The sequence below is a fragment of the Macaca fascicularis genome, chromosome 9, assembly GCF_037993035.2.
Source record: "Macaca fascicularis isolate 582-1 chromosome 9, T2T-MFA8v1.1".
Classification (NCBI taxonomy): Eukaryota; Metazoa; Chordata; class Mammalia; order Primates; family Cercopithecidae; genus Macaca; species Macaca fascicularis.
In genome coordinates this window covers 73964864-73992657 of record NC_088383.1, presented here as the reverse complement: position 1 = coordinate 73992657, position 27794 = coordinate 73964864, and the positions used below count along the sequence as shown (strand labels likewise).

At 42.4% G+C, this 27794-nt stretch overlaps 1 protein-coding gene across 5 annotated transcripts in view; it reads right to left on the bottom strand.

Moving 5' to 3' along the window:
* The window catches only part of MICU1 (mitochondrial calcium uptake 1), a 264556-nt gene that overhangs the window by 65900 nt on the left and 170862 nt on the right, over nucleotides 1–27794 (bottom strand). For all 5 annotated transcript variants that reach the window (XM_065520916.2, XM_005565558.5, XM_005565557.5 and 2 more), the window contains one exon: nucleotides 3389–3526. In XM_065520916.2, coding sequence (XP_065376988.1) covers nucleotides 3389–3526 — 138 coding nt within the window. The remainder of the gene's footprint in view (nucleotides 1–3388; nucleotides 3527–27794) is intronic.

The window sequence follows — 27794 nt, the reverse complement described above, 5'->3', positions numbered from 1 at the left end:
TGGGATTACAGGCATGCGCCACCATGCCGGGCTAATTTTTTGGATTTTTAGTAGTGACGGGTTTCTCCATGTTGTTCAGGCTGGTCTCCAACTCCCGACCTCAGGTGATTCGCCCGCTTTGGCCTCCCAAAGTGCTGGGATTACAGGCGTGAGCCACTGCACCCAGCCATAAGACATGTCTTTTCTTCTCCTTTGCCTTCCGCCATGATTGTGAGGCCTCCCCAGCCATGTGGAACTATGAAATCAAACCTCTTTCCTTTATACATTACCCAGTCTCGGTATGTCCTTATTAGCAGCAAGAGAATGGACTAATATACTTGGCAATCTCTCATGGAATATTTTTAGTGCCAGGTTAGATTCTTGGTCATGGTCAGATGGTAGCCATTGTCCAGTGGGAAGAGTACTGGGCTGGGAATGAGAAGATCTGGGTTTTAGCCTTAGCACTGCTTTGTGTGTTTGTGCGTGTGTGTTCTCTTAGAGGCCTCGATTTTTATTTATTTTTTTAAGGCAAGGTCTCATTCTGTCACCCAGGCTGGAGTGCAATAGCATGATTATAGCTAACTGCAGCTTCAACCTCCCCAAGCTCAGGTGATCCTCCCACCTCAGTCTCCTGAGTAGGTGGGACTACAGGCACATGCCACCATGCCTGGCTAGTTTTTGTACTTTTTGTGGAGACAAGGTTTTGCCACTTTGCCCAAGCTGGTCTTGAACTTCTGGGCAGGAGAACTTCTAGGCAGGAGAATCACTCGAACCCAGGAGGTGGAGGTTGCAATGAGCCGAGATCGCGCCATTGCATTCCAGCCTGGGCAACAACGGTGAAACTCTGTCTCAAAAAAAATAAATAAATAAAAAGAAAAAAAAAATAAAAATAAAAGACACATCTTACATTGTGGCAAGTCTTCAACTTTGATTCTCCCGCCTCAGCCTCCCAAAGTGCTGGGATTACAGGCATGAGCCACGGTGCCCAATGAGGCCTGACCTTTTAACTGGTCTCTGCTTCTATTTGTTCATCTCACTCTCAGATGCTGACTCAGTCCTATCATCTTTTCTTTTTTTTTCTTTTTCTTTTTTTTGAGATGGAGTTTCATTCTTTCTCCCACGCTGGAGTGAAGTGGTGTGATCTTGGTTCACTGCAACCTCCACCCTTCCTCTGCAACCCCCCTTCCCCGGGTCCAAGCGATTTTCCTGCCTCAACCTCCCAAGTAGCTGGGATTATAGGTGCCCACCACCACACCTGGCTAATTTTTGTATTTTTAGTAGAGACGGGGTTTTGCCATGTTGGCCAGGGTGGTCTTGAACTCCTGACCTCAAGTAATCTGCGTGTCTTGACCTCCCAAAGTGTTAGGATTACAGGCATGAGCCACTGTGCACAGCCACCACCTTTTCTTTCCTTGTACCAGGTGCAGCTGGTGTTGAAGGGTACCAGAGAACAGCATTGCTAGAGTGTTCCACAAATCCATGGTCTCCAACCTCAAGGCTGTTCAACAAACTCTAACTCATCTCCTGAATTCTAATAGCCTTATTATCAGTCTTTTCTGTTTCTATGCTTGCTCTTCTCCAAACTATCTTCCATAAAACAACCAGAGCTGTCTCTTTAAACGTAGATATAACCAGGTCATTTCACTACTCACAACTCTTTAATGGCGTTCTATTGTACTGTGAGTAAACTCCAAACTCCTTCCATTCCTGTGAAGTCTTGCATGTTCTGTTCCTCATATCCCTCTCTGAGCTCAGCTCAGGCCATTCTCCTTTTTGCTCAGAACCTTCTATATAAACTAGTCCCCTTTCAGTTCTTCACACATGCCAGGTTTGTTTTTCCTGCTTGTTATGGACTGACCCCACTCCCCACCCCATTCATATGTTGAAGCCCTCCCTAACCCCCAGTGTGCCCAATGTGGTTGTATTTGGAGATGGGGCCCTAGAGAAAATAACAAGGCTAAATGAGGTCACAAGGGTGGAGCCCTAATCTGCTAGGATTAGTGTTCTTATAAGAAAAAACACAAAGAGATTTCTTTCTCTCTTCATGCACACATACTGAGGAAAGACCGTGTGAGGACACATTGAAAAGGCAGCTACCTGCAAGGCAGGAAAAGAGCTCTTATCAGAAACTAAATCAGCTGGCACCTTGATCACAGGCTTCTAGCCTCCAGGAATGTGAGAAAATAACTTTCTCTTGTTAAAGCCACCCAGTCTGTGGTATGTTGTTACAGTAGCCCAAGTAGGCTAATACAGTGTCTTGGAATTTGCCTATGTGATGTCCCACTTTCCAGAGCCTCCTTTTCCACCTCTCTCCTTTCTCTGCTTCTGTAATTTTCACCGAATATGCCTTCCAACTAGACCACTCTAATGAAACAGCCCTCTCAAAGGTCACCAATTATTGCCATTTCGCCAAAACCAATGGATGTTACCACCTTTACCTTACTGGATCCTTGCTGTTATATGTGACATGGTAGACCCCTCAGTTCTTGAACCCTCTACTTCCTTGGCTTTGATTTCACTACTCTCTTTAGGTTCTTCAGGTATTCTCTTCTTCTTCTTCTTTTTTTTTTTTTTGAGATGGAGTCTCACTCTGTTGCCCAGGCTGGAGTGCAATGGCACAATCTTGGCTCACTGCAACCTCTGTCGCTTGGTTTCAAGTGATTCTTGCGCCTCAGCCTCTGAGTAGCTGGGATTATATACGCGTGCCACCATGTCCACCTAATTTTTGTATTTTTAGTAGAGATGGGGTTTCACCATGTTGGCCAGGCTGGTCTTGAACTCCTGACCTCAAGTGATCCACCTGCCTTGGCCTCCCACAGTGCTGGGATTACAGGTGTAAGCCACGGCACCCGGCTTCTTTAGGTATTCTCTAACCATTTCTTCTAGATTTGCTTCCTGAGCTGCTTGAATGTTTGTGTCCCACTGGCTTCCGTCCTTGGCCCACAGTTCTTTTCTGTAAAATACCCTCCTTGGGCAATCTCATCTGTTCTTATGGTTGTAATGCTAACATGTGTTGTGATTCCCAAACCTATCTCAGATCTCTACGGTAACGTGAATATGCAGCTGCCTGCTGACCATCTCTGCTTGAATAGTCCACAGGCATCTTAAATTTAAGATGTCCATGACTGAACTCTTTATTTTCCCATCTAAACCAGTCTCTCTTTTAAAATTCTCAATTCCAGTTGGTGCCACCCTTTCCTAAACAAGAAACTTGGGGTGATTCTGGACGCTCTCCTCTTCCTCACCCACTGCTTATTTCTTTTCTCCCTTTGGACCTTAGGTACCAGAAATGAATTAGGTGTAATCATTGGTTCATGAAATACTCTCATCATTATGTTAGTACCTTCATATTAAATAATAAGCATACATTCCCATAGTTTCTTTTCTTCCTCCAGCCAAAGCTACCTACCTTTCCTTCTTTGAAGTGCTTCTTGAGCTGCCTCTGCATGGCGGTCAGCTTCTTGGACTGCACCCCACTGTAGGCAAGTAGCATGCCACCAAACTGCCTCTCAGTAATTCTTCCATCCACAGGGTCATGGCGTTCAAACTGGGAGGGAAACAGAAAGAGTGTTCCTGGGTCAATGGAAAGTATTTTGACATGGAACATGGAATGATCAGCTGTGTTTGATGGCAGAAAATAGCTGATGACTGGGATTATATTTTTGAGCTACAATTCTCAGTAAGATCTGCAGAAACTAAGAAACAGAAGCTCTAGGTTCTTATCCCAGATCTGCCACTTACTATTGTCAGAGACAGTCAAACCAGAGCAACAGCATCTTGAGCATCTTGAGCATCTTGAGTAAGGGCTAGGAAAAATGAGGCTGGGACTTGCTGGGCTGCATTCCCAGGAAGTTAGGTATTCCTAGCCTCTAGATGTCTATGGTTAATGGAACAGATTGATAACGTTTACTGAACAGACCCAGACTCAGCAATGTCCTGACATCCTGATATCTTGTGAACAGAAGCATTCCTAATTTTGTTTTAAAGATAATAATATTGATTACTCTTCTAAAAAATTCATAAAGGTCTGAGAGTATAATTTTAAAGAAGAGTAATATATTTTCAAGTTTCCCCAAAATACCAATAAAATGTTAGGACATTGATAGAGACAGGACTTACATATGAGACGCGAAATAAGAAAGTTGAGAGTGAATTTCTCTTTCAGCTCTCATTTCTTCAGTTAGCTTGGTAAGTTGATAGAGACCTAAATTTGTTTCCTCAGTGGTGAGACTGTGTCAATGAGCAAGACATAGAACTGTATTTTAATACAATTACTTTTGTATAAACCTGTGACAGTGACCATTTTCCCCCCTGCCCCCCCCCTTTTATTTTAAGACGGAGTTTCACTCATTACCCAGGTTAGAGTGCAATGGTGCAATCTTGGCTCACTGCAACCTCCACCTCCCAGGTTCAAGAGATTCTCCTGTCTCAGCCTCCCGAGTAGCTGGGATTTCAGGCATGCACCACCACGCCTGGCTAATTTTTGTATTTTTAGGAGAGATAGGGTTTCACCATGTTGGCCAGGCTGGTCTTGAACTCCTGACCTCAGGTGATCCACTGGCCTCGGCTTCCCAAAGTGCTGGGATTACAGGCATGAACCACCATGCCTGGCCTAACAGCGACCATTTACTGAGCATGTACTACGGTCCAGGTATTTCACCCATATGTTCTTTTTTTTTAATGACTTTAAAAATTTTTTTTGTAAACAGAGATGGGGTTCTCGTTATGTTGCCAGACTGGTCTTGAACTTCTTGGCTTAAGCAATCTGCCTGCCTTGGCCTCCTAAAGTGCTGGGATACAGGTGTGAGTCACTGTGCTTATAGTCACTATAACAGCCTCTGGAGCAGCTATTGTTAGCTCCACTCTGCAGATGAGAAAACTGAGGTAACATGCAGCTACATGTGACAGAGCTGGGGTTTGAATTCAGCCCTATTTGGGTCCAAAGACTATCTCTCAACACCACACCATTTCCTACTTCTGAGTATATTCGCTTCCTGTAGAATAGCACTGTGTTGTTTTGGATAAACTTATACAGCCATGGGGCTTAGTTACATTTAAATGAGACACAAAACTATGTCCAAAGAAATCAACATCATCAATTATTAGGTGAAAGCCTCTTTTTCAGCACTGCCACTCAATATTTGATGTTTGTCACACCATCATTCTATAGAGCTGATTAATTTTTGACAATACCAAAAGTTTTCAGGATTCAATTTAAGTGTGACTTATGACTCAATTTACTATCCTGAAACAAAGTGGAGGACTGACAACATTTTCTAAATGGGCATACTTTCTGCAATGTTTAAATCAGATTTCACTGAAACCTGGGTAAAAGTTCACCTATGGGCTTCTTCAATGCATGTGAAACAAGGCTGTGCTCCCTGCTCTCCAGGACAGACTTTAATGATTTAGAGTGTTCATTCTACCCTTATGTGGAAGGTTTCACAGCTGTGGGGAAATCCCATGTGCTGGAATTAGATGAATTTTCAGCTTTATCTCACCAGATAGATTCATGGTTGAAAAGTTTCTTGTTTGTGACACTGGCAGCAGCTGCAGCTTGCTCAAGGCTTACAAAAGGCCTTTATTTTCTGTGCTCCATAGGGGCACAAGGCCTCGCCTCTGTTTTGTTTCAGATAGTAAGGTCAATTTCCAGCGGAGACGCCCAAGCAACAATTCCAATGCTCAGATTACCATTTTTACTAATGTTCTTTCAAAACTCAGACTTGTCTTTTGGTAATGGGCTCTATTATGATTATTTTTAAGTGACTGGAATCTGAAAGGGCTTAAAAACAATCAACTTCCGCTTGTCCAAGTTGTATGGCTGCTTCGAAGCTTACTACTTCAGCTTTGCAGTTTGATTTTGGGCAGCACCTCTCCTTTCAGGTTTTTAGGCTCTTCTGAGGCAGGACCCCCCTTATTTCTGAGGTCTTAAACATGGCTGGAGGGAGCCATGGAGATCTGTTTTCCTTTACACGCAAAACTGCTAATGGAAACAGACTTGAACTAATGTCTTATTTGTTCAAAATTTATTAACTGAAGACCTACTATGCTAAGGCTGGGGAAGTCTGAAGGTATATCTCAAGGACCTTCATTAGGGTTAAATTTTCAAGGGCAATAGCTAGACATCATGTGGCTGCAGGGGTCAAGTGTATGCAGGGTGAAACACTGCTAATCCAAAAACCCCAAATCTGAAATGCTTCAAAATCCAAAACTTTTTTTTTGTTGTTGAGCGACAGAGTCTTGCTCTGTTGCCCAGGCTGGAGTGCAGTGGCATGATCTTGGCTCCCTACAACTTCCACCTCCTGGGTTCAAGTGATTCTCCTGCCTCAGCTTCCCAAGTAGCTGGGACTACAGGCATGTGCCACCATGCCCAGATAATTTTTGTAGTTTTAGTACAGACAAGGTCTCAGTATATATTGTCCAGGCTGGTCTCAGACTCCTGACCTCAGGTGATCCACCTGCCTTGGCCTCCCAAAGTGCTGAGATTACAGGCGTGAGCCACTGCACCTGGCCCCAAATCCAAAATTTTTTGAGCACCAACACGATGCACAAAGATCATGCAAAAGGGAAATATTTATTGGAGCATTCTGGATTTTTTTTTTTCCAGACAGGGTCTTGAACTATCACCCAGGCTGAAGTGCAGTGGCACAATCATGGCTCACTGCAGCCTCAACCTCCTGGGCTCAAGTGATCTTCCCATCTTAGCCTTCTGAGTAGCCGGGACTATAGGCGTGCACTACCACGCCTGGCTAATTTTTGTATCTTTTGTAGAGATGGGGGTATCCTATGTTGCCTGGGCTGTTCTCGAACCCTTGAGCTCAAGCTATCTGCCCACCTAAGGCCTCCCACAGTGCTGCAATTACAGGCGTGAGCCACAGTACCCGGCCTGAATTTTGGATTTTTGGATTAGTGATGCTCAACCAGTAAGTGTAACACAAATGTTCCAAAATCTGAAACACTGCTGGTCCCAAGCATTTTGGATAAGGGATACTCAACCGCTATCTTAAGCTGGGACAATCCTGTGGGTGCACTCCTGGAGTGCCATATGCATGTAATCAATCCCCAAGGTCGTGGGAGGATCTTTTGAGGAAAGACACAGGTTATTACAAAATTATCATAATGTAGAAAAGTTCTAATTGCATATGTGGAAGCAATTCAAATTACTGGCTTATATTTTACCTCACCCAACCTATTTTCCACTAATGTTGGAACCTCTGATGTTCTACTTCAATGAAAATTAAAAGCCTCCACTGTGTTTGATTCTAAGGCACAGCATGTGTGCACTCCAGCACACTACCCACCATCTGCATTGTTTTTCCGTGTCTAGGAAGAGAGCTTAATCGCCTCACATTTCCCCTTCCGCAGCCATTGCCACTTTCTCAAATGGATACAAGCTGTTGTTTCCCTGTTATTCCCCAGGGGGCTGCAGGGTAGGCAAAGAGGAGCCAAAAAACTGCAAGGTTTTTCCTGGCTTTCTGTTCACACTGCGCCTCTTGTTCGCACCCCTGTCCCTTGTCGTTTTGGAAGGACAGATGGTCTACACGTATCTAGATGAAATTACTTAAGAATGGAAAGCCAGGAAAGGAAGAAAACATGTGTTATGAACAAAGGCCAAAAGTAAGGTTAGAAGCATAGTAAAAGGAAAAAGAAATCATTATCTGCAAGTGGGTCTTCATTTATTGAAGACTTTTGAGGTTAACGTATCCAACAAATGTAAACAGCCTTCTTCTCTTTCATACAGTTCTCTTTCAAGGGACTCTGTCCATTCCCCAGAGTAAATCCTATCCTCATACAAGTTTTCAGAATGATAAATTTTGGGCACCAGGTATAGTGGCTCATGCCTGTAATCCCAGCACTTTGGGAGGCTGACATGGGTGGATCGCTTCAGCCCAAGAGTTCAAGACCAGCTTCAGCATCATAGACCCAATCTCTAAAATATATATATAAATATATAAATATAAATATAAAATATATAATATATATTTATATATTAAAAAGAATGATAAATTTCTTGATAGGCTTCTGAACTGTGCAGTGCAAGACTGCATAGTGATCTCAAGCTGCTGAGCTGAACACATCTGTGTTTTTGAATCTGATAGTATGTAGCTTTTGAGGTCCTAATCATGCCACTGCGGCTACTATCAGGAGTCTCAGAATAACTGTGTTATGCCCACCTAAAGGAAAATGATTACAGGCAAAGTTCTTGACTGTAAACCTACCCAGTGAGCATGACATACACATTTCATAGTTTGAATGGAAATCTATATTACTGCAATTGACAAGGGACACTCAAGAGCCAAGGTCAGACTGCCAGGAGCCTGAATTTTCTTCATCTTTAAAGAGGCAGCTTTATTGCAAGCACTAACCAGGTTGTCTTTTGACTAGCTCGCAAACTGAGGAAGAAGGTTCACAATCTAGAACAGAGGCAACACAGTTTAGTGCCCTCAGCAGGGGCCAAAACAAGTCATTAGTGTCTTGGCCCATAAGATTATAGATTACCAAACTCAACTGCTAGAGTTTTCTACTTCCAATCTAAACATTCCTTCCGTTTTATTTTATTTTTATTTTATTTTTGAAATGGAGTTTTGCTCTTATTGCCCAGGATGGAGTGCAATGGCACGATCTACAATGCAGCCTTCACCTCCTGGTTCAAGCAATTCTCCTGCCTGAGCTTCCTGAGTGGCTGGGATTACGGGCGCTCGCCACCATGCCTGGCTAATTTTTTGTATTTTTTGTAGAGATGGGGTTTCACCAAGTTGGCCAGGCTGGTCTTGAACTCCTGACCTCAGGTGATCCACCCGCCTCGGCCTCCCAAAGTGCTGGGATTACAGGCGTGAGCCACTGTACCTGGCCTCCTTCCATTTAAAATGATTTTTAAGAAAAAATTTCAGGTTGGTGATCAAATCAACTGACTAAATGATGAGTACCAATCAGAACAGTCAGACGAGGAAAAGGTTAACCCTCCAGCCTGACAGCCCAAACCACGAAGATAATAAGATTAATGCATGAATTTATTACAAGATAATAACAATCAAGAAATATTTGACTGAGGGTACCAGGGAAAAATATTTTAGATTTGGAACAAAAGGTTTCAAGGTTTGATATGTTTTGGTTTCATTCCACAGAAGGTAATATACTGAAGTGACTAAGAATATGGACTTTATAATCGATCAGGAAGGCCTGGATCCAAATTCTGACCTGAACCCATACTTGCTGGCTGTGACTTCTAGGAAGTGGCTTACCCATTCCGCGGGTTCAAATCTTCTTACCAAAAAATAAAGATAATATTTGTGATCTCAAAGTGTTGTTTGTAAGGATTAAACGGGATAATATATGTAAAGAAATTAGTACAGAGTTTGACACCCAGTTAACATTCAATAAATGGGCCAGGCATGCTGGCTCACACCTGTAATCCCAGCACTTTGGGAGGCCGAGGTGGGAGGATCACTTGAGGCCAGGAGTTTGAGACCAGCCTGGCCAACATGGTGAAACCCTGTCTCTACTGAAAATACAAAAATTAGCTGGATGTGGTGGTATGCACCTGTAATCCCAGCTACTCGGGAAGCTGAGGCAAGGGAATCAGTTGATTCCGGGAGTTGGAGGTTGCAGTGAGCGAAGATTGTGCCACCAGGCACTCCAGCCTGGGTGACAGAGCAAGATTCTGCCTCAAAAAAAAAAAAAAAAAATCAATAAATGTAGCAATTAATTTTATTTATTATTTAACACATTAGAATGACTTCAAGATTAAACTACTTAGAGTTGCTTAAAGCAGAACACCAACTTAATAACCTGTACCATTGCTGTAATTATAAAACAGAAAATCTGGCATAAAGGAAGAGCTCAATAAATATGTATTGAATGAACACAGACAAAACACCAGAAAATTCACAACACTTCTGTCCTATTGTTGGGAAGGTTTCCTATCTAAGGCAAGGAATATCTCTACGTTTATCTCTTAATATCTAATTCCATGATACTGATTTCTATAAGGATAGTCTTGAGAATGCCATTCATTTTGGCTAATCAGTAACATATCTGAGTGCTTATACTTGCCAGGTACTGTCCTAGGAACTAACCTTTGATAATTCTCACAATGCTATATAACAGGTAATAGTATTACTCTATTTCATAGACAGAGAAAAGTGAAATAACTTGCCCACACAGTTAATGTGGAGAGAAATTTCTCTCTGGTCTCAGTATCAGAACAGTTGATATGTTCTTATTTTAAAGTCAATGTGAATCATGTTTTCCTTTTTATCCTGGTTACTGGAAAGCTTATAGTCAAGTTTGTGGGCCTCTTCTAGAATAGGAGACGTTATGACTTACACTTTTCATACTAACCTTACTTTTCTTAAAAGAAAGTTAGGCTTTCTTTTGCTTTCTTCTTTCTTTTAACTTTAATTTTTCAGAAAGTTTTTACTTTTGTCTCACTGACTGTACTTTTTATGACTTTCTGAAATCCCTTCTTGAAAAAGGCAAGATTTTAAAAAATGGTATTAGACATCTAGGCTGTTTCATTTTTTGTCTGTGATAAATACTTGATAAACTTTTTCTGAACTTAATTTTTCATCATTATTTTAGCAATTAATCCCTAGAAACAAAATTTTGAGATATAAATTATGGGCTCTTTAAATTTTTATTGTGAAATATTTGACATATACATAATAATACATATAAGACAAGTTATGAAGCATAATAAAACAAACACCACGAGCCTCCCACTTACCCTGAGAAAGGAAGCGTCAGCACTCCATTTGAAGCCCACGCCCTGCCTCCCTTTTCTAGTACATTATTATTATTATTATTATTATTATTATTATTTTTAGATAGAGTCTCGCTCTGTTGCTCAGGCTGGAGTGCAATGGCATGATCTTGCCTCACTGCAATCTCCACCTTCCAGGTAAAAGCAATTCTCCTGCCTCAGCCTCCCAGTAGCTGGGACTACAGGCATGTGCCACCACGCCTGGCTAATTTTTGTATTTTTAGTAGAGACAGGGTTTCACTCCATTGGCAGGCTGGTCACGAACTCCTGACCTCAGGTGATCCGCCTGCCTCAGCCTCCCAAAATGCTGGAATTACAGGCGTGAGCCACCATGCCTGGCCTATTATTTTCAATAGTTTAAAACAGAAGTTTGTATTCCTAAACAATATACTATTTACTTTTGCTTCCTTTCAAACTTTATAAAATGGTATCACACTGGATATATTCTTTTGCAATTTGTTTTTTTTAATCCACATTATATTTTAAGGATTCCTACATGTTACAACATTTAGCTGTGCTTCTTTCATTTTTACTGTTATAGATTTCTACTGCTTTGAATATACCTCTATCTATCCATCCATCCATCCATCCATCCATCCATCCATCCATCCATCCATCCATCCATCCATCTATTCTTTGAGACGGAGTCTTGGTCTGTCACCCAGGCTGGAGGGCTGTGGTGTGATCTTGGTACACTGCAACCTCTGTCTCCCGGGTTCAAGTGATTCTCATGCCTCAGCCTCCTGAGTAGCAGGGATTGCAGGTGAGCACCACCACGCCAGCTAATTTTTGCATTTTTAGTAGAGACGGGGTTTCGCCATCTTGCCCAGGCTGGTCTCAAATTCCTGGCCTCAAGTGATCCTCCCACCTTGGCCTCACCAAGTGCTGGGATTATGAGTGTAAGCCATTGTGCCCAGCTTCTACCACTATTTACGTATCAGTTTTCCTACAAATGGACGTCTCCATTATTGTCAGCTGTTTGCTATTATGAACAATGCTGTTATGAACATTCTTAGGTAAGTGCGCTGGTGAAAGAAGAACAAGAGTTCTGAGACTAGGGTGTATATCTGGACATGGAACTGCTGGCTTTTCAAGATAATGCCCAATCATTTTGCAAAATAATCACACCAACACTTTTTATCTGCTATGTATAAGAATGCCCACTGCTTTGCATCATCATCAGCACTTAGTATTGTCAGTTTTTATTTTTTGCCAGTCTCCTGGGTCTACAAATGGTAGAGATAAACTGTTTAATGCTTCCGATGTAGTTTGCCAAATTAATTTCCAGAAAGATGTATCAATTTGTAATCCCACTAGTATATATGAGAATATGCATTTCTTAGGATCCTTAACAAAATCAAACATAATAAAAAATTTTTGGCCCGGCGCGGTGGCTCAAGCCTGTAATCCCAGCACTTTGGGAGGCCGAGATGGGCGGATCACGAGGTCAGGAGATCGAGACCATCCTGGCTAACACGGTGAAACCCCGTCTCTACCAAAAAATACAAAAAACTAGCCGGGCGAGGTGGCGGCGCCTGTAGTCCCAGCTACTCGGGAGGCTGAGGCAGGAGAATGGCGTGAACCCGGGAGGCGGAGCTTGCAGTGAGCCGGATCTCGGCCACTGCACTCCAGCCCGGGCGGCAGAGCGAGACTCCGTCTCAAAAAAAAAAAAAAAAAATTTTTTTGCTACAGGAAAAGTGACAACTCATTTTAATTAGTATTTCTTTGATTACTAGGTTGACCATTTTTCTAACATATGTAGTGGTCATTTATATTTCTTCCTGTGTGAATTTATGTTCTTTGTCTATTTTTAAAAATAGCAATGCTGATAATTTGTCTCATTAGCTTAAGATTAAAAATATTTGTTTTTTGTTAATGTATTGCTTTTTTTTTTTTTTTTAATTTGAGACAGGGTCTCACTCTGTCACCCAAGCTGCAGCATAGTGGTGTGATCAACGCTTACTGCAGCCTCAACTTCCTTGGCTCAAGCAATCCTCCCACCTCAGCCCCCTGAGTAGCTAGGACTACAGGCGTGTGCCACCATGCCCAGGTATGTTTTTAAAAATTTTAATACAAATAAATATAAAAACTAAATTTTCATTTTGTAGAGATGGGGTTTTCCTCTGTTGCCCAAGATAGTCTCAAACTCCTGGCCCCAAGTGATCCTCCCACTTTGGCCTCCCAATGTGCTGGGATTACAGGCGTGAGCCACCATGCCTGCCAATTTTTTTTTGCCCAGTGTATTAGCCCATTTGCATTGCTATAAAGGAATACCTGAAGCTGGGTAATTCATAAAGAAAAGAGGTTTATTTTGGTTCTTCAGGCTGTAGGGGAAGCATGGTACCAGCCTCTGCTTCTGGTGAGGGCTTCAGGGAGCTTACAGGCGTGGTGGAAGTTGAAGCGGGAGCAGGCATATCACATGGTGAGAGTGCGGAAGAGAGAGGGGGAAGGTTCCAAGTTGTTTTAAAAAACCAGCTCTCATGTGAACTACGAGAGCAAGAACTCATTCATTACTACAGGGACGGCACCAAGTCATTCATCAGGGATCCACTCCCAGGACCCAAACACCTCCCACTAGGCCCAGCCTCCAACATTGGGGGTCACACTTCAACACGAGATTTGTAGAGGACGAATATCCAAACCATATCACTCAGTTTGCCCATCTGTTAATTTTGTTTAGGTCTGTTTTATGTGTGGAAATTTGAAATCTTTATTGTAGTCAAATGTGTGGATCTTTTTTTTTTTTTGAGATGGAGAATCACTCAGGCTGGAGTGCAGTGATGTGATCTTGGCTTTCTGCAACCTTTGCCTCCCGTGTTCAAGTGATTCTCCTGCCTCAGCCTCCTGAGTAGCTGGGATTACAGGTCTGTGCTATCATGCCCAGCTAATTTTTGTATTTTTTAGTAGAGATGAGGTTTCACTATGTTGGCCAGACTGGTCTTGAACTCCTGACCTCAGGTCATTCTCCTGCCTTGGCTTTCCAATGTGTTGCGATTACAGGCGTGAGCCACTGGCGCCTGGCCTGTGGATCTTTTTCTTCGTAACTTGTTTTTTTTGAGACAGAGTCTCGCTCTGTTGCCCAGGCTGGAGTGCAGTGGCGCAATCTCGGCTCATCACTGCAACCTCCATCTCCCGGGATCAAGTGATTCTCCTGCCTCAGCCTCCCGAGTAGCTGGGATTACAGGTGCATGCCACCATGCCCGGCTAATTTTTGTATTTTTAGTAAAGACAGGGTTTCACCATGTTGGTCATGCTGGTCTCGAACTCCTGACATCAGGTGATCCACCCACCTCAGCCTCCCAAAGTGCTGGGATTACAGGTGTGAGGCACCACGCCCAGACTACAACTTCTTTCATTGGCTTATATTCTAGGGAATCTTTCCTCATTAGATAAGAAGGTAATTAAATACTGACCTACAGTTTCTTCATTTTAAACAAGGAAACATAATTTAAAATATTGAAACACCTCAATATCAATCAATGATGATGATTAAATCCTTAGAACAAAACAGCAGATCATCGGCTCAGTTTGTTTTAAAAAGTCCTCCAGTACCCTGACTTTAACTTTTCTGAATGCTTGGGAATTTGGAATAGAATGGGGGCATTTACCTCTAAGTTAATCACATTCCCCTTGTGGAGGGAATAATCTTGAGTAAATCCAGTCCATTTACTTTTTTTTTTTTTTAACTAGTTTAAATGTATGTCATTAGGTATGGAGAGATGGAGAAAGTGGGAAATAATAATTCAGTTCCAAAGCAAAGAAGGCCTAGACGGGCCATTTTCCTTACTTAGAAAAATTCTCTAGATGGTTAAAGAACAATCCATATTCTATCATTTATAACAGCAAACATTTACATAGCACTTGTTATGTTCCAGAGCCTATACGAAGTGCTTTCCATCAACTCAGAGAGCATTTTAAATTACATAAAACTTGTTGGTTATCTTTCCTTCAGACCTTGATCAATATGAACAAGCCTTAAACTCTGGCAGAATTAACTGCTATTTAATATTCCAACCAATCTATGAAGTTAATGTTTCTACATGAAATTGCTAAAAATTTCATGACATTTGCCCTTTTAGATGACTCTTCAGCAAGCAGAAGTTCTTATTATATCCAATTTCTGCTTTCAATAACATCAAAAAACCCTAGTCTTGTGTTACATACTTCTCTGAGATTTAGAAGGCCCAACATTATTCAGAGTTCAAGGACATTCTTCTTTTCATATGAGATTTTTTAAGAGTTTTGGAAACAGAGAGACGTCTGTTAGAACAAAATATAACAGCTCCAATTTTAGGAGTTAAGAACCAAGGACTAATTGTAGTAGGAAAGCAAACTGCTGTTTTCTGTCACCTGAGTGTCAGTTTGCTTTTCTCTAACTCCATCAAAGAACACTCTGGGATCTATTGCTTAGATGAAAATATTAATACAACACATTCCCACACTCCTTTTGTCCTAGCATTGCTGACAGCTTATCAGCATTCATAAGAGAGTTGGAGATTTAGCTTGTTCATATACTCAACACCTAAAGACCCCTATGCCAGGTTTGACATGCTGATTTTTCCTAAAGATGTGGCAAATTGTGAAAAGCAGTAATGAATGTGAAAAGCTGTTAGGAAGTAATGATAATAATTAAGATATAGGATTTACTTTGGGCTTAGCAATCCATAGTTGATTATCTCCTCATCATTGTGAGTAACTGAATAAATAAAAATAAAAATGAAGAAATAAAGGCCAGGTATGGTGACTCATGCCTGTGATCCCAGCACTTTTGGAGGGAAGGTGAGGATACTGCTTGAGGCCAGGAGTTCCAGAACAGCCTGGGCAGCACAGTGAGACCCTGACTCTACAAACATTTAAAAATTAGCTGGGCATGGTAGCACGTGCCTGTAGTCCCAGCTACTTGGGAGGCTGAAGTGAGAGGATCACTTGAGTCCAGCAGTTCAAGGCTGCAGTGAGCTATGATCATGCCACTGCACTCCAGCCTGGGCCAGAATGAGACCCTGTCTAAAAAAAAAAAAAAAAGAAAAAGAAAAGGAGCAGGGCACATTCCAAGATGGCTGAATAGGAACAGCTCCGGTCTGCAGCTACCAGCACGATCGATGCAGGAGACGAATGATGTCTGCATTTCCAGTTGAGGTATCTGGTTCATCTCACTGGGACTGGTTGGAGAGTGGGTGCACCCCAAGGAGGGCGAGCTGAAGCAGGGCAGGGCATTGCCTCACCTGGGAAGTGCAAGGGGTCAGGGGATTTCCCTTTCTTAGCCAGGGGAAGCTGTGACAGACTACCTGGAAAGACGGGACACTCCCACCCAAATACTGCGCTTTTCCCAAGGTCTTATCAACCGGCAGACAAGGAGATTCTCTCCTGTGCCTGGCTAAGTGGGTCCTACGCCTACAGAGCCTTGCTCACTGCTAGCGCAGCAATCTGAGATCAAACCGCGAGGCGGCAGCCTGGCTAGGGGAGGGGCATCCACCATTGCTAAGGCTTGAATAGGTAAACAAAGTGGCTGGGAAGCTTGAACTGGGTGAAGCCCACCACAGCTCAACAAGGCCTACTGCCTCTAGATTCCACCTTTGTGGGCAGGGCATAGCTGAACAAAAGGCAGCAGACAACTTCTGCAGACTTAAATGTCCCTGTCTGATAGCTCTGAAGAGAGCGGTGGGTTCTCCAAGCACAGCATTTGAGCTCTGAGAATGGGCAGACTGCCTCTTCAAGTGGGTCCCTGACCCCTGTGTAGCCGAACTGGGAGACATCTCCCAGTTGGGGCTGACAGACACCTCATATAGGTGGCTGCCCCTCTGGGGGCAGATGCTTCCAGACGAAGGATCAGGCAGCAATATTTGCTGTTCTGCAATATTTGCTGTTCTGCAGCTTTCGCTGGTGATACCCAGGCAAACAGGGTCTGGAGTGGACCTCCAGCCAACTCCAAGAGACCTCCTGTCTCAGCCTCCCGAGTAGCTGGGACTATGGGCATGAGCTATCATACTCATTTAATTTTTGTATTTTTGGTGGAGATGGGGTTTTGTCATGTTGGCCAGCTGGTCTAGAACTTCTGACCTCAGGTGATATGCCTGCCTCAGCCTCCCAAAGTGCTGGGATTACAGGCATGAGCCACAGCACCTGGCCTGTCCTTTATTTTTTGAAAATAGTTTTCTCTTTCTCACCTTACAGACTACTATCTATGTGAGAGTCTTCGCTTTTTTTTTTTTTTTTTTGAGACAGGGTCTTGTTCTGTCCCCCAGGCTGGAGTGCAGTGGTGCAATCTCAGCTCACTGCAACCTCCACCTCCCAGGTTCAAGAGATTCTCCTGTCTCAGCCTCCCCAGTAGCAGGGATTACAGGTGTGGGCCACCATGCCTGGCTAATTTTTGTATTTTTAGTAGAGACAGAGTTTCGCCATTTTGGCCAGGCTGGTCTTGAACTCCTGTGCTCAGGTGATCCACTTGCCTTGGCCTCCCAAAGTGTTGGGACTACAGGTGTGAGCCACCGTGCCCAGCAGCCTTGCATTGTTTACTGTGTCTGTGTCACACACAGAGCTGGGCCACACTGTGTGTGCTCAATAAATAATTGTGGTTGACTGGTTAAATCTCTGCCTCATTTAGAAAGTCACCTACCCATTCTGTATTAATCATCTAATAGGAGCACAAGACACACTTTCCAGTCTACACTCTTAAATACCTACGGAGAGACTGTGATACTTCATTAGAATTGATAATTATTTCCAGAGGAGAAAATCCTAAAGCTGCTCCTGAACTTTCAAGGATATGATAGGCTGTGGGCTCTGTTACAAAACTCCATTTGCTCCTTTGCCTGAGTCTACTTATATATAAAGTTCTCAATAATATTCAGGTCACATCTAAGAGACTGAAAACAAAACAAAACAAAAAAAAGCAGGTAAGTAAGTCAAGAAGCACAAAGGCAGGATAGGCAATGTCAGACTTTGTAGGCCAAAACAATTTGTACACAGGGTCTGAAACTATGCTGGAAGGATAAATGAGGTAAAAATGGCAGATACATTTATTCATTCAAGTGAAAACCAAAAAATCTTATCAGTAAGGTTTCCCTTCTTCTGTCACTTGATTTTAGAAAACTCTACCGTATCTTCAATTTTCACAAAATTCAAATCAGGGAAGACATCTGAAAATCATTATAGTCACACTTTAGCCCATTATGAAAATAAGAATGTTGATCAAAACACAGAGGGATCCACTCATCTAAATTAGAAATGTGAATTGAAGGATCCATACTCAGCTGATGATATTTGTAGGAGTCCTTTCATTTAGTCGTCACTCACTAAAATTCTAGCTTGGTAGCTTCTGGGAAATACTTTTTGCAGCACAATATATTCCCTGTTTTGGCTCTCTGGAAAGATTAGGGGATTCTTCTTGCATCCAGATCAAAGCTGTTCATTATTTGGGGAATATAAATGAAGCTAGTACAGTGGCAAAAATATAAGATTTGCAGTTAGGCAGACTTGGGTTGGTTTTTTTCCTTGGTTATATACCAACTGTGTACCTCTGGGCAATTTTTAACCTTTCTAAGCCTCGGTTCCCTCATCTATAAAATCGGTATAAAAGAAGTACCTCCCTCTTGGGATTACTTTGAGGGTAAAGTTAGATAACAGATGTGAAACCATATAAAAGCCCCAATTTTAGGAGATAAGAACCAAGGACTAATTGTAGTCCTAATTCATCTTTCTTGAGACGTATTTCCTTTTTTTTTCCCTTCCACATTTTAGCATCTCTGAAATCTGTATGCTTCTTAAAATTGCTATTGGCTATGGAGCAGTTGGCACTGCTTTCACTGACTGTACAAGTATGTCAGAGCTTGCAGAATGCGTGTCAGTAGCTTGGAAGAAAATCTCAGCTAAAAATGGATTATTCTTTTCAGAAATGCTGCACCACCAATGCTCTTGAAGGCCCAGAGAACAATATTGTATGGAAAAACATAGACTTTCATGATTCAGAGTCAAAGGAAATTCAGAGGAGTTGGACCCTGAGGATGAAGAAATTTTAGATCAATTTATTTATTTTGTTTATATGTACAAGAACGCCATAAAATAAAAATCTAAGCCTAATGGAGTATTTTTGTTTTGTTTTGTTTTTTTGAGATGGAGTGTCACTCACTCTGTCGCCCCGCAGGCTGGAGGGCAGTGGCGTGATCTCGGCTCACTGCAACCTCTGCCTCTCGGGTTCCAGTGATTCTCCTGCCTTAGCCCCCTGAGCAGCTGAGATTATAGGTGTCCGCTATCGTGCCTGGCTAATTTTTGTTTTTAGTAGAGACAGGGTTTCACCCTTTGGGCTAGGCTGGTCTTGAACTCCTGACCTCAAGCGATCCACCTGCCTCGGCCTCCCAAAGTGGCAAGATTACAGGTGTGAACCACTATGCCCAGTCCTAAGGGAGTACTTTAATAGATATTAACTAAACATTTTTAGTGTAAAGCATTTTTGTCATGGTTTGCTCAACAGCATTTTTTTCTTTCTTAGTGATTGATAAAATAATAGTGTCTCAAACCCATGTTTCTTTTTTTTTTTTTTTTTTTTTTTTGAGACGGAGTCTCGCTCTGCCGCCCAGGCTGGAGTGCAGTGGCCGGATCTCAGCTCACTGCAGGCTCCGCCTCCCGGGTTCACGCAATTCTCCTGCCTCAGCCTCCCCAGTAGCTGGGACTACAGGTGCCCGCCACCTCGCCCGGCTAGTTTTTTGTATTTTTTAGTAGAGACGGGGTTTCACCGTGTCAGCCAGGATGGTCTCGATCTCCTGACCTCGTGATCCGCCCGCCTCGGCCTCCCAAAGTGCTGGGATCACAGGCTTGAGCCACCGCGCCCGGCCCCTCAAACCCATGTTTCTTTTAGATTCAATGAAATATGGCAGTAGAATGCCTGGCACTTACCAAGAGCTCAGTAAATGTTGGCTGCTATTGATAACGATAGTAAGAACAATGAACAAAAGCTACAAATAATAAGTTTGTGGTCACACTGGCTTCTGTTAACTTCAGCTCTATTTAAAGAGAAATAAACGTTCTGTTTTCTACAAAGACAATAAAAAATAAGATTGAGAAAGGAAAGAAAAACTATAAGTAATTCTCTTAATCCTCTCCTTTCTATGCTTCACTGCACATTTTGCATGTTTATAAGAAGAGAAATAAAAGACATGTGCAAGACTGGAACTATGCTTAGAGCATGGAAAGTTGAATTATAAACTGTCTATCCCTGTAAAAACCAGATTTCTGCAAAGGTTTACGGAAACAGGAGCAGTAGGGATAAACTATAAGGCCTGAAGTTACTATGTATGGGACACAAATTAATAGGTTGAGGGATAATACTGTACAAAACGCTTCCGATTCACTCTCTCATTTGAGTCTCATAATAACCTTTGATGTAGGCATAATAGCTACTGCCTAGAAGGGCCTGGGATTTGAAGAGATAATAGGACAACACCAAGATCACAACATAGGCTACAGGGTTTTAAAATTACTCTATACAGATGTATATTATTGGCATGATTATAGTCATGACAAAATTGTATATTACTGTTTCTATGAATGACTTAACAAGTCCATGATTACAGACTGACTATAAGTATACATATATATTCCTAATAAAAAGAAGAAAAAGAAAACCTAGGCAGGCAATTATATGTTAAACTGCTAGTTTATAAACAGGAGGCAATATTGTTAAAAATAGTTACTACTTGAAGTTTTCTATAGGAACAATTTCACAGATGCAATATATGAAAAAATCATTGGTGTACAGGCAGAAAAGTTAAAAAAAAAAGATATCAAAAAATCAATTGTGCATCAGTTAGAAAAATGGCCACGTTCAATGAATCCATCATGAAAAGTCTTGCTATGCTCCACAAAAGCTGGAGAGTTTAACTGAGAGGAACAGACGTCTATTATATTAGAACGATAAAACAGTTAAGGTTATATCTGCCTTTACCTGGATGAACTGAGCTAAATTATAAAGTTGCATATTCTTAAATTTCTGCCTACACTAAAAACCTACATTTTGAGGACACTATCTGTAAAATTAGTAACACATTATTCTTCAGTCTCCAGAGTTCAAATCCCAGTTGATCTCACTTTTTGTGATGACTCACCCCTTCTTTGATTGGCTTAATCTTATCCATTTTAATTCTCACCATTCAGAAAGCCATTGCATAGGTGATAAGCTCGTTCTCATTGGGTACCATGGAAAAAGTTTATATATGTGTGTGTATGTGTGTGTGTGTGTGTGTGTGTGTGTGTATATATATATATATATATATTTTTTTTTTTTTTTGGAGACAAAGGCTTGCTCTGTTGCCCAGGCTCACTGCAACCTCCACCTCCTGGTTCAAGTGATTCTCCTGCCTCAGCCACCTGAGTAGCTAGGATTACAGGCACACACCACCAAGCCCAGCTAATTTTTGTATTTTTAGTACAGACAGGGTTTCACCATGTTGCCCAGGCTATTCTGGAACTCCTGACTTCAAGTGATCCGCCCACCTTGGCCTGCCAAAGTGCTGCAATTACAGGCGTGAGCCACCGCACCTGGCTAAGTTAATATTTTTTAATACACTAAACATTACATTGGAAAGTGCCCATTTTTTAGAAAAGGGACAGTTAGAGATTGGAACACAATATATAGAAATTAGAATTCAGATTAAGTTGACTCACAAGCATTAGGAAAAATGCAAGAAAGATTGGGTGACTGAGGCTCAAAAACATGTAGCTTAAGGAAGCTTTAATACAAAAGGTGAGAATAGTCCAAACATAGGCAGGTGAATGGCAAAGGATCTAATGGGCCACACTGTATCACTATCATTCTCCTTTCATAAAGGAAAAAAAAAAGAAAATATTTTTCCCCCTAAGAACAGGAAAACCATGAAGTCCTTTTATGATAATAATTGTAAAAAAAAAGCCAGGAAGAAAATTTGCAAGCTTTCTTTTATAGTGCTGTAACCTATTGGTTAATTATAAGTTTAGCTGTCCCTTGCTAGACAATTAAACTTTGTTTGTTCATTTCGTTTTGGTTGTTTGGGACAGGGTCTCACTCCGTCATCCAGGCTGGAGTGCAGTGGTGCTATCATGGCTCACTGTAGCCTCAACCTCTTGGGCTCAGGTGATCTTCCTGCCTCAGCCTCCGGGGTAGCTGGGACTACAGGCCTTTGCCACCATGACCAGCTAATTAAAATATTTTTTTAGTCTGGGCACGGTGACTCATGCCTGAAATTCCAGCACTTTGGGAGGCTGAGGCCGGCGGATCACATGAGGTCAGTTTGAGACCAGCGTCTCAAACTCCTGACAAAAAAAAAAAAAAAATACAAAAAATATATACCAAAAAAAAAAAAATACAAAAAAAAAAAAATACAAAAAAAAAAAAAAAAAGAGAGAGAGAGAAAATAACTAACTAATGTTAATATCTTCAGACAGGCACAGTGGCTCATGTCTGTAGTCCCAGCACTTTGAGAGGCCTAAGCAGGAGAATTCCTTGAAGCTAGGAGTTTAAGACCAGCCTGGGCAACAAAGCGAGACCCTGTCTCCATAAAAAATTTGAAAATTAACTGAGTACAGTGGCAAGTGCCTATAGTCCCAACTACTCGGGAGGCTGAGGTGGGAGGATCCCTTAAGCCCAGGAGTTCAAGGCTGCAGTGAGCTATGATGGTACCACTGCACTCCAGCCTGGATGACAGTGAGACCCTGCCTCTTAAAAAACAACAAAAAAGAGTATCTTCATCTTCTGTGTTACATCTAGTTCTTCAAATCTGATACTCTTGAAAGTAAATCTCTGCTGCCTTTGAGAGCTATGGGAGATTTTGGGAACAGCTTCTTTAATAGTTGCCACTGCCTCTATATTGGCTGTTCAACAGCATCAGCTGTTGCAAGCCTATTAGGACCCCAAGAAGAGATGATATTAAAAACAATTTAAAGATTTAGGCCGGGCACGGTGGCTCACGCCTGTAATCTCAGCACTTTGGGAGGCTGAGACGGGCAGATCATGAGGTCAGGAGATCGAGACCATCCTGGCAAACATGGTGAAACCCCATCTCTACTAAAAATACAAGAATTGGCTGGGCATGGTGGCGCATGCCTGTAATCCCAGCTACTTGGGAGGCTGAGGCAGGAGAATCGCTTGAACCAGAGAGGTGGAGGTTGCAGTGAGCCGAGATCATGCCACTGCACTCCAGCCTGGTGACAGTGCAAGACTCCAGCTGAAAAAAAAAAAAAAAAAAAGAGAGAGAGATTTAAGGCGCTGGGCACGGTAGTTCAAGCCTGTAATCCCAGCACTTTGGGAGGCCAAGGCAGGCAGATCACCTGAGGTCAGGAGTTCAAGACCAACCTGGCCAACATGGTGAAATCCCGTCTCTACAAAAATTAGCTGGATGTGGTGGTGCACGCCTGTAATCCCAGCTACTCGGGAGGCTGAGGCAGGAGAATCGCTTGAACCCGAGAGGTGGAGGTTGCAGTGAGCCAAGATAGCACCATTGCACTCCAGCCTGGGTGAAAGAGTGAGATTCCATCTCAAAATAAATAAATAAATAAATAAATAAATAAAATAAAGATTTAAGGAAGTATAATTTCAAACATAAGAATATTCTGCTAGCACCAGCAAGAGAAAGACCTGCAAGGCAGAAACGAAGCATTATCTGACTTTCTTTTAGTAAAGGTTTAAGATTAGCAGTGAGAAAGCCATGCAACCACAGGCTTTGGAAGTTGTTAGAGTTTCATTCCCTGGAATGTGTATGAAGCAGAAAAGAACCTGTTTGGCACTGATACCTTCAGTCACCTCTATTCCCACAATCACTGTCAGAAACATCATCTCATCTGACCACCTCTCTCCGTCTCCACCACCATTCTCGTCTTTTGCTTGGACTACTTCACTTGCCACCTAACTGCATAATTCATCACAATCACTCTTAACTAAGAGCCTTTGCACGGCTATTGATTTCCCTGGAGCTCTCTTCCTTCTCCTTCACCTAGTTACCTTGTTTTTATCCCTTGGAGCTCACTTAAACCTCACTCATATCAAACAAGCTTTTCCTGCTTCACCACCTCTCCACCCCTAATTAGATCACATTTTTGTTACACATTTCCAAAGGACTCTACTTTTTTTTTTCCAAATCACTTAATGACATAGTCATTTCACTGTTTGTTAAATACCTGTCTCTCTGCAAACACTCCCTGAGAACTTTCACGAGAGAGTGTTGGGCCCGCCATTATTTCCTTAGTGCCTGGCAGAGACAGAGCACAAATCAGATTTTCAGGAAATAGTGTTGAATTAGTAAATACCAGATGTGGACGAAAGCCTGGTAAAGGTACACATACATGTTGATGCCCACTCCCTCTCCAGCTCTCTGTGGCACCTTATGGTCTAGTATATTAGGCACATTTTGGAGTATCAGCCCCGCTTTCAACAATTCCGTCTTCTTCAGGATTTTGCCCACTCCACTTCCCAAACATATGTGGGAACTCCTAAAAGCCATGTTTGTAAATTTGAGGTTCGATGTAGAGACAGACCAATATACTTAAGCATGAAACATTCCTCATTAGCTGTTTTAAAAATGAAAAAGTATCAGAAAATTGAGAAGTATCATTTATGTCTCTTAAGTTGCTTTTTAAGAAACCTTAATTAACTTGATGATCAGAAAGAAAAAAAAATAAAGATAAAAAAACACTTTAGGGCTGCAGGATTTAAAACATAACCTGACTTAATGGTCTCTCTGTGGTACTCTAAGAAACATAGCAGGTGCAGTGGCTCATGCCTTTAATCCCAACACTCTGGGAGGCCAAGGTGGGAGGATTGCTTCAGCCTAGGAGGTCAAGACCAGCCTGGGCGACATAGTGAGACCCTGTCTTTACAAAATTTTTTTTCTTTTTTTTTTTTTTTTTGAGACAGAGTCTTGCTCTGTCGCCCAGGCTGGAGTGCATCTAGGCTCAGTGCAACCTCTGCCTCCTGGGTTCAAGCACTGTTGTGCCTCAGCCTCCTGAGTGGCTGGGATTACAGGCGCCTGCCACCATGACTTGCTAATTTTTGTATTTTTAGTAGAGACAGGGTTTCGCCATGTTGGCCAGGCTGGTCTTGAACTCCTGACCTCAGGTGATCTGCCCACTTCGGCCTCCCAAAGTGCTGGGATTACCAGCATGAGCCACTGCACCAGGCCAGTTAGTTATTTTCAATTTCATCCCTTTACTACAATTCGAATTCTCACTTTTCCTCCTCTAGCTGTCAGGAAGCTGGGAGGCAATAACAAGCCTCAAATCATCTAGGGAGGATACATGCTATCTATGGCCTTGCCATACCAGAGAAGACTACCACATAAATATGAGGCCAAGATTATATATCACATTGTTTTCAGTTTGGAGGCAGAGAAGTTAAACAGTATATTAAATCAGAGCCACCTAACTGAATACGCTAAAAATGATGCCACCATGGTAACGTAATGAGGAAATGGCACATTCTTCTGTCACATTCCAGCAGAGAGAGGCAGGTATTTCAAATACAGTCATGTGCCACATAACAATGTTTTGATCACCGAGACTGCACAGATGATGGTGTATATGTTTAGATACACAATTACCTGCTGTTGTGTTGCAATTGCCCTGACGGTATTCAGCACAGTAACATACTTGACAAGTTTGTAGCCTTGGAGCAACAGGCAGTCTAGGTTTGTGTAAGCACACTCTATGATGTTCGCACAATGAAATCGCCTAAAAATGCATTTCTCAGAATGTATCCCCATCGCTAGGCAATGCATACTATATTCGAAGCTATCTCACAAATAGGGTTTGACATATACTAATTATAGCCTGGCAGTATTCATTTACTAAAATCATGTAACTGTTACTCCCCTCTCAGGATCTGTCCCGTCGAGTCCTCTGACAGATGGACCTAGTGACTGTTGAAAATCTGAGTGGGAAGGTGAGTCTTTTTCGGATGACCTCTATAAAGCAGATCTAGAGGAGACTGGAAGGGTGTATGTCCCATTATGCCAGTTTGAAATTAATTATGTTTCACTAGGCAGAGGAGGCTCCTGGGCCCAGTTGACCAAGTGTGTGTAAAATGTGATTAGCTTTAGGGAATAAATGATTACATGTGCCAATAAATGGGCTTAGTATACTCACCACATCAAGCAACTCCACAATTTATTATTTTTCTTTGGCAGAAATTGAATGCAAAACCACATTAACCTCACATTTGAGGTTACACATATCCACAAGTGAGGAAAACCAAAGACATTGTTCCCCCAGTTATCCTAACCCTGTTGGATGATAGATATATATTAAAAGTGAACTATAAAACTTAATTCAAATCCACAGTTAGCACAAGAATATACCACAATATTCTTTATGACAAGCGGTGGAGCTATTACACTAGCAGAGTTTTAATTAACCTTTCCAGGTGGAGGAAAAAAGACTCATGGGCTCTTTGAAGCCAGTATAAGACAAGATCAGTAAACCACACAGTACAATTTCCAGAGCACTGAAAAAATCCCAACATTACTTTATTTTACTTATTTATTTATTTATTTCTGAGATGAAGTTTTGTTCTTGTTGCCCAGGCTGGAGTGCAATGGCACATTCTTGGCTCACTGCAACCCCTGCCTCCCGGGTTCAAGTGATTCTCCTGCCTCAGCCTCCCAAGTAGCTGGGATTACAGGCTTGCACCACTACGCTGAACTAATTTTTTGTAATTTTGGTAGAGACAGGGTTTCACCATGTTGGTCAGACTGGTCTCGAACTCATGACCTCAGGTGATCCACCCACCTTGGCCTCCCAAAGTGCTGGGTTTACAGGCATGAGCCACCGCACCCGGCCTACTTTATTTTTATTCTTTTTTGAGATGGAGTTTTGTTCTTGTCACCCAGGCTGGAGTGCAGTGGCAAGATCTCGGCTCACTGCAACCTCCACCTCCCTGGTTCAAGCAATTCTCCTGCCTCAGCCTCCTGAGTAGCTGGGATTGAAGGTGCGTGCCACCACGCCTGGCTAATGTTTGTATTTTTTGTAGAGATGGGGTTTTGCCATGTTGGTCAGGCTGGTATCAAACTCCTGACATCAGGTGATCTGCTGCTGCTTCCCAAAATGCTTGGATTACAGGCATGAGCTACTGCACCCGACCCCAACATTACTTTAGATTCAAATTTAAACAGTAGTCGTGCTGGCCAGGTGTGATGGCTCATGCCTGTAATCCCAGCACTTTGGGGGGGCCGAAGTGGGTGGATCACCTGAGGTCGGGCGTTCAAGACCAGCCTGACCAACATGGAGAAACCCTGTCTCTACTAAAAATACAAAATTAGCCTGGTGTAGTGGCACACGCCTGTAATTCCAGCTACTTGGGAGGCTGAGGCAGGAGAATCGCTTGAACCAGGGAGGTGGAGGTTGTGGTGAGCTGAGATCATGCCACTGGACTCCAGCCTGGGCAACAAGAGTGAAACTCCGTCTCACATAAAAAAAAAAAAAAAAAAAAAAAAAAAAGTTGTCATGGGCTAGGCACAGTGGCTCATGCCTGTAATCCCAGCACTTTGGGAGGCTGAGGCGGGTGGACCACCTGAGGTCAAGAGTTTGAGACTAGCCTGGCCAACATGGCAAAACCATGTCTCTATTAAAAATACAAAAATTAGCCAGGCGTGGTGGTGCACCCCTGTAGTCCCAGCTATCCAGGAGGGTGAGGCAGGAGAACTGCCTGAACCTGGGAGGCGAAGGTAGCAGTAAGCTGAGATCACACCACTGCATTCCAGCCTGGGCAACAGAGTGAGACTCCATTTCAAAATAAATAAATAATATTAAAAAAAAAACAACCGAATCATAGTCAAATTCAAGTTGATATACATCTACTGAGTGAGAAATGCTAGGAGTTTTGGGAAAAATGTAGTTCAGTATAAGCTGATAAGGGAATACCTAATAGATCTCAGAGTTTGTTCCAATTACTTTGGTTAGTATCACAGATGAGTAAGATCAGAGTTTGCACCTAAGTGAATACTTGGAAATTAGGTAAGAAGATAACCAAACAGCAGCGAGTTTCTGATTAAAAGATCAAAGTTTGGCCAGGTGCGGTGACTTATGCCAGTAATCCCAG